The sequence below is a fragment of the Amaranthus tricolor genome, chromosome 13, assembly GCF_026212465.1.
Source record: "Amaranthus tricolor cultivar Red isolate AtriRed21 chromosome 13, ASM2621246v1, whole genome shotgun sequence".
Taxonomy (NCBI): Eukaryota; Viridiplantae; Streptophyta; class Magnoliopsida; order Caryophyllales; family Amaranthaceae; genus Amaranthus; species Amaranthus tricolor.
The window spans coordinates 21,674,093-21,686,674 of NC_080059.1; the positions used below are offsets into that span (position 1 = coordinate 21,674,093).

Here is a 12,582-nt window from a genome sequence, read left to right on the forward strand (position 1 = left end):
ATAAAGTCTAAAATAATATTAATCTAAATTGTGTTAAAATGAATTAATTGAACGTATAGGAATAATTATAATATCACTTGCTTATTGCTATATTTAGAACTAACTTGACAGGATTGTCTATGTCTTGAGGAAGTCTTAAAATAGCTAAACGTGTTGATCTAGAAGTCAAGAGGAACATCTAACTACTTGTAGTCCAAGGCGTTGACTCTGAATTCTAACATAACCAAAGTGAGACAACTAAGGAGAATATTAAGGAGATGACAACTAGTTACGAGGCATCCTATATATATTGAAGTTTCATCAAAATTTGAAGAACACACCACATACTCCTATCCACTATTCTTTAAGCTTTAACATTTAAATAAGAGTTGTAATATTGTTCTTCATTAGTATTCTAACTCTCATAATTGTAATAGGTATTAGAGTTTAAAGAGAGTTAGATTAGATTTGGATTTCCAATTACGCCTCAAGTCTTAAATTACTTTCAAAAAATTCTTTTGTTTTCTTCTTTTGTGAGATTGGGTTTAAGTCTTTTGTTAAAGCGAACTCGTAGATCGTTCTTCAAAGGGAAGAACACGGTGAGAGAAGATAGAGAGATCTTCTTAGTGATATAGGTTCTATTAATAAAAGAGTAGACTATTGATAGCTGAACCTCGATAAAAAAATCGCTTGTCTTGTGTACATTTTAATTCCACACTTAAGTTTTAGATATGTTATTTAGCCTATGAATTGTTTCTTTGAATATTGTTTGAAGAGTCCTATAAGCTCTTAAGCTATCTGTTAAGGAAAAATTTTAATCGGGCAAACTCTCTATTCACCCCCTTTAGAGAGTAATCAATCTCCTATCAATCTTCAATTATTATTATTGTTCTTGTACTTGTTCTTGTTCTTGTTATTATTATTTGTTTAATTATTATATAATTTGTTAATTATTTGTTTAAGTATTAGTTTAATTATTATATAAATTATTTGTTTAATTATTAGTTTGATTATATGTTTAATTACTAGATTTTTTAATTAATTTCATGTTTAATTATAGATTTTTTAATGTTTAATAAATAATTATTTTATGATTAATTATTTCTTTAAAATTTACTCCCTCCGTTCCCTAATGTTCTTCCCATTTAGAATATTCCACCTATGAAAAGAGAAATTTAATTAATGTTTTTGACACATATTTAGAAGATAAAATATATCCATGTGAGATATTGAAAATTCGTCTTAATGCATACTTTTTTATTATGTATTTTTAATAATTTTTTATTACATATATTTAAAGATATTAAGGTTTAAAATTTACATTGAAAATTGTGCAAAAAGTACATGGAAAGAATAAAAAGAAACAGATTGAGTAGTAATATAATTATTAGTTTTTTTTTTTTTTGTTTGATTATGTAGAAATGTGGCTGTAATGGTAGAAGAAAAGAATTCTTTAAAGGTATGTTGTGTCAGAGTAGTTCAATGTTTAACTTCTCTCTAAATTCTTGGTTCTTGATTATCCATAAAATGTGGAAAATACTCGGTAGTTCAATGTTTAACTTCTCTCTAAATTCTTGGTTCTTGATTATCCATAAAATGTGGAAAATACTCGTCAACACCGTACCGTGAATCAAATTTAAAAGAACAAAGGAGTAATATTTTACAAGGCTTTGTTCAAAATCTAGTACTATCTATTTTCTAGTCAGAATCAATTTCAATTTCAATTTCAATTTCAATTTCTATCTTAGGATTGAATCAGTTTTGACAGACTGTTTAAATGTGTCGATAAATACTTAATGTATACAGAACATATAACTTCCACAGGTATCCTCATATTCAGAAAGATATAACAAATTACCTAATGATCCTACACATTTTCTTTACAGTTACAATTTTCACCTATAGACAAAATGCTACTCTGCGATTTCAAAAAAAGAAAAGCGAATAAATCAATAATACATACTAGAGATCACAGGTAGCAGCCAGAAGAGAATTAGAATAGGAGTGTTCCCCAATCGACGCACTTCTATCTGTCATGAATTTTGATGACAAATATGCTTCAGAATATTGTTCTATAAGTAGATTGTTGCGATGGACGAGCAGTATGTCATCAAGAAAACAGGATTAACACAGTTCAAGAATCTTGAGGTGACCATCAAAAACACTGCAGCAAAAAAGCTTGAAGCAGCATTTTTGTATCCCTTCATCCTTTATTGCTAAAGCCTCACATCAAATCAAAACCATACACGCGATGATACATTTGCTTCTGTAATCAGCATCCCACTGCAGCTGCACGTATTTTTCCCCTCAAAAGATTCCTGCTGCAGTTTTTAAGCAGCTTTTCACAGCTGGTATACCGCTCTAAAATATGATGTTCCTCAAAAATGAAGGTTTGTTGCATCTAGCTCACAAACAACCCACCTTCTAGTGTTATGATACTCACTCATACATTTGAGAGACTACATAGCCCCGAAATCCACATGTTCCCACATGAAAGAAACTGAATTAACATGCAAACTTTTAAAGAACAGGCATACACAAACACATACTGCTGCAATAGTCAGCATTGAGTGAATGAATGGACGATGAAGAAAACCTTGGGAGCCATGCATTCTACTGTATCTCATCATCACGCACTTGGAACAAGAGTTCTGCTTGGTGTTCAACTGGAGGCTTGATCTTTGTCTCACCTCTGCTGGTACAGCGGATTCAACAATCTCATTGCCAATGTTTATGGAGACTTGACTGTTTGTTTTCTCAGCAAGCTTTTGACCCACTATGTTGTTCAATGCATGATCATTTCTCATCACAGCATAAGAATATGGAGACTGCCCATTATCATCCAGAAGGAACCCCCAGCTATGAAGTCCAATCTACACCAAAGACACATCACAAAATACGAATTAGATTTCAAAATCCCAATAGAACAGAAACAAATACCTCAAAAGTCAAAATAAATTATTTACAGCAAGAAATTATAGTGCTTGTAGAGTAGACTGGTAAGCCATGAACATAAAATTACAGCAAAAGGCTGCCGCCTGCTCTGGAAGCACTAGCTGATCAAATTACCTGCATGGGATCACCAGTCAGAACATCCACAATTTCATACGAGTCTGATGTACAGGCAGCCAAATGCAGAGGAGTAATGCCCCCAGGTCCTCGATGATTTGGAGGGAAAATGTATTTTTTTGATGTAATACTGCCACAGGGTGCAGAGTAATGAATGAGCAAGTCGACCATCTTCCTTGATCTCCCCTTCACCGCTCTGTGCAAGAGGCGCATATTGGCAAGTGCTTCCATGCATTCTGTTGATAACCCATCCGTTCTAGACTTGGATTCAATAAACATATCCAGAAGTCTTTTCACCAGAGCACAGTAACTTCTTTCGGTGGAAAAAGTCAAGAGATACTGAAAACGATGAAGCATATAATCATGAACAGCAATGTCAGGACATATTTGTCTCTGGAAAAGCCAGCCAAGCTCATTTAAAAAGTGTAGAACTTCATCATGTGAATGCGGACTTGCCACATATGGAGTCTGACCATCAGTAACAACATCAGAGACTTTTGCTTCATAAAACTCATGCTCAAGGAGCCTCAGCTCCAGGCAAATTTCAACATCTGCAATAATTACAGGAAAGCAATTGCCTCTCACACCATTTTCTACCTGTTGGGATGGTTTAGGAAACATCAGATTTTTTTGAATTCAGTCAAAAGATATTAAAAAATTAGACTGAAAAGAGAGCATCAAGTCACTCATACCTCAATAAAACAACGGCCTAGAGCAGAAGGTGCAGCATACACTTTGAATTCATTTAATTTTATCTCGTCGTATGTAAATCCTTGATCAGAAAATTGCAAAACTTCAGTTGAAGAGTAGCTACCAGTATATGTGCAATGTATCCTACAAATATCACATATAAGTTTGGAATTGGTCATATAATAGAATAAAGGAGCTCGAAGAAAGTATACTCCTTCAAACCACATTATTTAATTGTTTTTTTACTTGCTAATCTGAAACAAAGTGTAAATCAATGAAACACTGAGGCATAAAGAGAACAGCAAATGCACCACTTACTTGGTGCCAGGAGAGGTTAGGTTCATGCCTCTAAGCACAAGAGTTGTTTTTTCTCCATTCACAACAGCCAGGGGTGAAACCATAAACAACTCTGGAGAAGTCACAGTGCTCCATGGTTTACAAATCCGTATCCTGCCTGCAAAATTTTAAAAGATTTTAGTCCATCACTATGTCAGAATTTTAGCTTTCAGATGATGACGGAGTGTAATGATCCTAAAATAAAGAGACATCGGCAGCAGCAAATGATTATAGTTTCAAGTTCAAGCAAAAAACTTACCACCCTTGTGAATAGCTAGCTGCCTTCCAATGTTCACTGAAAACCTCCCACTTCTCCAGAACTCAACATCAGAAGACTGTAACAAGGCTTCAACTTGTTGGAGAAAATTCTCTTCCATCTAAAATCACAAAAACCCAGCAAATGGTCATTCAAACTTCCATCAGAAATGTCATCTCACGGTAGTACAACAAAGAACTCACTTGTTCCCAGGCAGCAGATGTCATAGACAGATATATTGAGAGAACCACACAACCAGGTCTTATGTAACTCTCCATCTCAGAAGGACTGTTAGAAAGCCAATTGTAGATCTGAGGGAATTTAGTACACCAATCGGCAATGTTAGGTATAATTGAAAAATCAAGATGACAAAGAGATCAATGTCTCAATAAACATAAAATCAAGATCCTACCTGCGTACGCAATGCTCCGGGAAAATGACTGGGATCCTTGTCGAACAATTTGAAAATGATTCGGTCTGTGCGATCCTTCTGATAATTTTAAGAAAAAACAATACATAGATGTCAGGTGAAATAAGTGAGGAAACTAGACACTTCAAGAGACAAGCTTTGACTTGATACTACCTGAGGATCTGAGTTAAAACTGGGCGGAGAATGATCAGAACCAGACGAAGAAGTGTACCCTGCTTGTGGTGGCAAGTTTAGCAATGCATTTGAGACGGTCTTTTTTCCCATGCTAAAAAGCTCCAGTGTCATCCTAGTAGCAGAATTCTCAGTCTGGCTCTGTTCAATGTTTACAACAGCCTCCTCATCAAATGACAGTCTGACAGGCCTAGCACTCTCTGAGGTGGTTTCCAAAGGAAACAATTTTCTGGTGACAGGAGCAGTTGATGAGTGGGACCTCTCTTCAGCAGGATTGCTGCTGTCAGATGAGAAATACTTCCTTGAAGAAGCCAAATTCGGTGAGCTATCCTCTCCATGTGATGAACTAAACAGCTGCAGAGGTAGGTTCAATCGAGTATCTTGAACTTGGCTATCTGAGTCATCGGTTGGAGATTGATAGCTTGAGCTGCTTTTTTCTCCTCCTAATGGCTGCAACTCTATAGTCGGTTTCTTATGTGCGTCATCTTTGTCCCCAATAGTTGACATATTTTTGTCCATAGAACTAACAGAATTATTCATATTGGAAAAGAATGCAAGTGTATCGGGATTAGATGCTGGCAAAGTAGATGAAAGGACGGCAAGGAGATCAGTTGTTGATCTTGAAGCTGCACTGACATCCATATTGCTTGGATCCAAAGAACCTTGATCAAAGCCATTACTAGCTGAAAGTGATGAAAGAAGAGGGTTTGTTGCAATGTCCGCTGGCAGAGGCAATGAATTTATCTTGCTAAGTATTTGAATAAGCTGGTTTTTATCAGGTAACGATGGGCAAGTTGGAACATTCAGCTCAGCACTCCCTACGAATACAGAAGCCTACAAATTAATCTTCTATTTCAGCGGAAATGAGAAATGTCACCATCTTAGAAGAGAATCGTAACAAGTCTTACCTTGTCCACGCGCTAAAACTGTCAACAAGTTTACAATATCCAAATTTCCATAGCCAGGCTTATTGTTGTCAGTTGTTTGAATAGCAGGTGATGCAGTGTCCTCCGCCTGAGTTTTCCTTCTTCTTTTATTATGTCCAGCAAGCCTTCTTCGACAACTTCTTTTACCTTCATCAAATTCTGAAAGTGGATGGAACCTAAAAACAGAACAAGTCAAGGAAATCATCACAATAAAGACTACACATTTTTGGTCCGATTAAGTACTAAGTCTACAACTACATTTTTATGGTCACCTACACATATTCCTCCTCCCTTCATTCCTATCTATTACTATTTGTTCAGAGTGTAGTTAAAAATTCAGAAAAAGTTATATTGATTTGATTTCACCAGTGGACAATTTGCGCATTAAAAAGCAAAACAAAAAGGTAAGCAAAGAAGAGGGTATGGACCTGCTACATTGTTGGCAGAATCTTTGCATCTGCTTGCTAACAAGTGCTTTGGTGGCCTTGCTGTGAAACTCGCAAACCTTGTGCCGTCTGTGATAATCCTTGGACTTAGAAAGATCTTCTCTACAATTATCAACCTGACACATGGGATAATTACCACCACTACCTGGAGAACCAGACCGAACCTTCTTGTTGGGCCTTGAAGACGAAACAGGATCCTCTTTTGAGTTCGAGTTCTGAGCATTTCCAGCGTTTGTTTTTGTGATAGAAGTGCCTGTACCATTACTGTCTCCAATCCCACAGCCACCTAGCTGTAACCGAAGAATACTGCCAGCCGCTTTGTCATCATCAAGACGGTTGCTGCTTTTCGAGGGAAGGGGGATGGATAAAATAGGATTCACAGCTTCATTACAATTAGAAGGGGCTTGATTTAGTGTTCCCAAACAAAGCACATCAGGTTCAACAGGTCTAGGTCTGGCTACAAACCGGGTACTATCCCATTCCCAATCCTTGAGCTTCCAGCCATGACCGGGATGGTGGATTTGATGCTGCTGTTGATGATTACTCGTAGTATTATAACAAAGACTACGCTTACTACCAATCAAAGAAACGTCGCAAAAGCGGCCTCCGATATTCTGATGTATAAATAAGGGGGAAGCCACTTGTGTTCCCACCTCTTCCATTTCCAAACTACCCTTTTCTTATATATTCCTATCTAATCAATGGCCTGTTACTACTTCAACTTCCCGATAAGATTCTGAAAAATGACAACCATCCATGAATGATTTCGGTTTAACCCAGATGATAAAATACTGATTAGTGAATAACAATAACAATAACAATAACAATAACAATAACAAAATTAGGTATTGTATTTTTCATCCTGTTCCTAACTTTCAATTTAAAATTACCCAAAACAAATACTGTAAGATCCATATAAATTAGGTCACGCAAATAAAGACCTATCTAATCTAATCTAATCTAAAAAAATAAACAAGGGAGTCACATATGCATAATCTACATAGAAATTTTACACCAGCAAACTCAAATCCCATAGAAAATAAAAATAACAATAAAGGGGTAAAAGAGAGCTGACCTTAAAGAAAAGAGCTAAAGAAGAACAAACGCTAGATATCATAGATTCAACAGATTTACCGGTACCGAAATTTCAAGTACAAAATCAGATAATTCTACAAACTACAGCAACAAAGAAAAATAGTTGGATTATAAAAAAAAAAAGGAAAAGAAAAGTTAGTCGATAGTGAAGGATTAAAACAATAAATCAGGAAGAAAGAAAAGGGATGAAGATGGATATAGGAAAGACAAACAAAAGAAAGTAAAATAGATCTGAACACTGTCTGTGATTAATGGAGGATGATGAAGGAGAAGAAGAAGAAAAATGAGGGAAAGAATGAATACTTCTATAAGATTAGATGAGGCCAAACAGGAAACAAGAAAGAAAGAGAAAGATGATGGTGGACCACCCAAGCTGGCTTAGCCTCACTCATTATTTTTTTTATAATACTGGAAAATAAAAATATTGTACTGTCACTGCCGCTTTTTCCATTTTTTTTTCCATCAAAAATTCCTTATTTTGATTAATTATTACTGAAAAAAAAAAATTAATTATTACTGTTGAAATTGTACGGTGTATTTCTGTGTGCGTGTTAACTGCAGCTTGTAGCTGTAAGAGTACAGAACTCTAGGGAGGGAACCTGAGCTGGAGCCTATATAACACTGGTTAAGTTGGCAGTCCCATTATTATTCTAAACACTGATTTTTTTTTTTTTATCTATTGTAAAATTACTACAAATAAATAAAAATGCATAATAGATTATATCGGAGTATTTATGATTTGCTTAATTAGAGTTTAAAAAACTTATTGGAGTAAAAAAAAAAAACTTATCGGAGTCCAGCCTCTGCAATATACAAATACTCCTAGTACTAGTCCAACCTGTTTTTGATCATTTTTAGTTGGGAGCATTGCTCTTATACTCCAAGTAAATACTTCTAAATACTTGTAATAAATTTGTATTATTCTTACGGTTCGTTCGGTAGATGGTATTAAATGATGGTAATGAGAATGAAAATTAGTATAATTTTTGTTGAAAAATCTCTTTCTACTTGATGGTCATGCTTGTCCAACTTCAGTTATGTAACCGCTTCGAATTATGAAGGCCAACACTAGTTGGAATTTAGTATTAATCAAACGAAAGCTTAATTTTGCCAACACAATTAAGAGGTTACTTAAAGGGTAAACCAATGTCCAAGTAGAATACTTGAACCAAAACCAAAGCAATATAACAGAAGTCTTAACTATCTAAAATAAAGAAAAATTACAACCGAATCAAAATAAATTCAAAGTTCAAATTATATCCTTAAAATAGTCTAAACGTAAACAACTAAACTAATAGTCTCTCAAATACAATAAACAGATCTAAACAAAAGGAGAGTCATACTCCAACTCAGGTTCATCTTCCGCTCGCATATCCATTCTCCGTCGAGGTGCCATAGGGGTTTACTCTAAAAACAAAACCATTGAAAAAACATACAAAGCATAGTATCAGCAAAAAGGTTGAGTATAAACACACTAGTGTCCGTCAAACAAGTTATTAAAACCTTTTTAATTTGAGTAAATTTATTTTGAAATATGTTTTTTCATTTGATAAATCATATTATTATTCAAACCCAGTTCAATGGTTCTATAGTTATTTCAAATTCTCATTTTTCATTATAAATCATAAGATCTCAATGGATCCAATTTCAAACTCATATCATCCTGTGACTCGTTTGGTAGTCGATCTACCGTCTGCGACATGTCCGACAAGTGTAACACAATGGTATTGTAAGCAATACGCGCTCTGCTTTGGTGAGCCTTTTAATCATGCACACAACATTTGTTGTGGCATATGTACCCGCCATTTAGACTAAAATATTTTTGTATATAATATATATCTTGTAATTTCAATAACATTTGAAAAGTCAAAAATATTAACTTTTTCCATATGATAAACATCTTTTATTTGCAACATAGCAAAACATACTTTATTTACAAATAGCAAAATCAAATCATAATCTTTCCCACATGGGTAAAACATGCTTGGCATAATCATATCATCAAACATAACCTTTGTACTATATTGGGGCATCACTAGCATGTATGGAAATGCATCAGTAACCAAAAGTGATTAAAGTTCAATACGATTTTTCAAGGAAACTACTAAAATGTTTCGTTTCAATCCTTCTTAAAGTAAATATAACTTAAAAGAGTTTTGAAATTCATTCAAAACAACTATAATATAGTTCATAAGTCTATAAAATCATTATGACAGAAGATTTCATAAAACACTATTTTCTTAAATACGAGATAGTTTGCCGGTAATAAAATCGATAATCGATTAACAAAATACATATTAATACTCCAACAACGCCCAAATTAATCAAGTCATTGTAATACCTTATTTAAAATGAATTTTAGGTTGTCCCATCAGATTATAATTGGTTATGCAAATTTATAACGATCTTACGATTATTTTCGACAATTTAGGTATTTACCGTTATTTAAATGATATCTTAAATCCGTAAAATTTATAAACCATCTAAGTTAAACTTATTTTATACTATGAGGCAGTAGGTTATTAATAAAATTATAAATTTTTGATATAAGTCTATTTTTACTCAAATTTAATTAACAATATTACACCTTTTAATAAATAAATAATTTCTATTAATTTGATAAATTAGTAAATAATTAATAATTAGCTTAATAAAATTATACTAAAGTTCTGGAAGTCATAGAACACTTTTATGTCCATTTAAACTTATAAAAGTCATGTATGATATTTTATTATTTTGTATAGGCATTTTATCGATAAATAAAATAAAATCGATTTAGAGGAAGGAAGCAACTAGGTCAAAAGCAATTGGAGTTAAGGAAATATAAAAAATAAAAAGGGTCCAAGGGTTGGGTCCGGGTCTACCCGAACCCTGGAACCTTATAATATTTTTTGGACCGGACCTGGACCCTTAGGGTCCAAAAAATAGACCCTTACCCTTAAAAAAGGGTAGGGTCCAATAGGGTCCGGGTAGGGTCTTAGACCCTTTCCCATCCCTATTTGAAATACATCTTCTTATTTTCTATTATAGCCGATTTTTATAGAATTATAAGTTATGAATTTCTTAGTCTTAGAGATAGAATACCCATTTTATAATGATCTATAGAACGATTCATGTAAAAAAAAATTTTGCATGAACAAGTTCTAACAAAAAGTAGTGGAAGAAAGAAATGGACATAACTTACTTTATACTTGGTGGATCTTTTCAAGTTTGGTGTCTATGGAAAGCTATTGAAATAAAGATTATTTTTATGGGAGATTTGAGTTTATAAACATAAATTTTCAGAAGTTTTTGATGAGGTTTTGAAGAAGATTTGATGAGAAAATAAGGTATTTTAGTAGTTGAAGTTTAAAGGATTCTAGTTTTTGCTCAGGGATGAACTTGGGAGCAATTTGTTGGGTTTTATGGCTGAATAATTGTTCAGAAAATGAGTGTTTATGCTTCAAATATTTTCCTCTTGCATGCTTGTAATGATGCACAAGCTTTGGATAGAACAAAAGTGTAACAAGCTCAAATTGCTTAATCTTAATCTTCCGATTAATTATTCCGAAATTTTTTTTTTCTTGAATTCCTAAACCTTTGGTTATCTAATTCAAATCACCTTTAATTCCTAAACCTTATTCCGATTTTTTATTTTTCTTCCGAATATTAAACTTAAATATATATATATATATATATATATATATATATATATATATATATATATATATATATATATATATATATATATATATATATATATATATATATATATATATGTATATATATATATATATATGTATATATATATATATATATATGTATATATATATATATGTATGTATATATATATATATATATATATATATATATATATATATATATATATATATATATATATATATATATATATATGTATATATATATATATATATAGATATATATATATTCTTAAATTTCTTTATAAGCACAAAATGTTATTTTATTATTTTATACTACGAAAAGTAAAATTTTAATATTATATTTACGGTTTTATTAAAAAGTTACGTTTTAATTTCGTTTCCTTAAACTAACTTTACTACTTATCATTTTAACCTTACAACTTTGATTTAATTATTTTATACCTAAAAAATTATCTATATTTTTTCTTATTAACTTTAAGTATATTGTTTTAACTAAAATTTTCTAAGTAATCTATCATATTTTCATAATCAAACCTTAATCATACTTTCCCATTAATCTAAAACATTTCACTAGTATAAACTAGAACAAAAAATTGATGAACCAAAATCCTTTCTACATCAATCCATAATGTTCATCACTTACACAAGCTATCACCATTTCCTTACACAAGTTAACCTTCTTCTATACTCCAAACTCTTACACGTCCACTTACACACTCCAACTCTTACACATTCACTTACACACTCTAAATCACTTACACAAGTTAACCTTCTTTTTCATACAAACTTATGAACTAAAAAGTTGCCCAAAACCCATTATAAATACCCCTCCTTAGCCATGAGATCACTTGCACCCCTCAAATCTTTCTACCATTCTTTCTTATATCTTCACTTCATTAACATCTTACTAACTTTATACCCTTTTTATTTGTTGAAGAATCAAATGAAGATGGAGCTTGATCTTATCACTTCTTAAGCCAATAATCATCAACTTTTAAAAAGTCAAGTATTATCTTTTGGAGCTTGGATATCATTTTCTTTTGGGTAATTGAAGATCTACTTCTTTGAAGCTTGGAGCCTTGAAGACTTTCTCTTTTGGAGCTTATTTCTTTAAGTTCTTATTTTCCTATTATTATTCTCTTACTTGGTTTAGCACCACCTTCGGAGGAAAATGGTACACCTTTTCTTAACTCTCTCGTTATGTGATATTTATTTATGGTTACTCGATAATATAAAAGCATGATCAACATGATTTTATTTTAATCATTTAAACTTTACATGATAATATTAAAGTCATATCCAGTTTAGTGATATTTTCGTCAAAACAATAATACTTTTGGGACACTAAAAAAAAAAGTCATATGTATGGATTTTTTTGATTAATATGATAATATAGATATATATGAATTTTACTAGTTAAATAAACTTATGTCTTTAAAATGATTCCATATCATCTTGGTGTTTTGATAAACGTTTTTCTTTTTATTTTGGACTCAAGTAATTATAAAGAATTATTAATCGG

General features: G+C 32.5%; 1 protein-coding gene across 1 annotated transcript; it reads right to left on the minus strand.

Annotated features, from left to right (window-relative positions):
* Positions 1 to 1,579: 1,579 nt before the first annotated feature.
* LOC130799019 (squamosa promoter-binding-like protein 14) lies at positions 1,580 to 7,805 on the minus strand. Its single transcript, XM_057662126.1, has 11 exons — positions 7,379 to 7,805; positions 6,286 to 7,039; positions 5,840 to 6,033; positions 4,914 to 5,749; positions 4,743 to 4,820; positions 4,534 to 4,641; positions 4,334 to 4,451; positions 4,057 to 4,192; positions 3,741 to 3,882; positions 3,049 to 3,645; positions 1,580 to 2,852 (listed from the first exon to the last, which is right to left on the minus strand). The coding sequence occupies exons 2-11, from the start codon at positions 6,963 to 6,965 to the stop codon at positions 2,439 to 2,441; spliced, it is 3,303 nt and encodes a 1,100-aa protein (XP_057518109.1). The 5' UTR covers positions 6,966 to 7,039; positions 7,379 to 7,805; the 3' UTR covers positions 1,580 to 2,438.
* Positions 7,806 to 12,582: the final 4,777 nt, after the last annotated feature.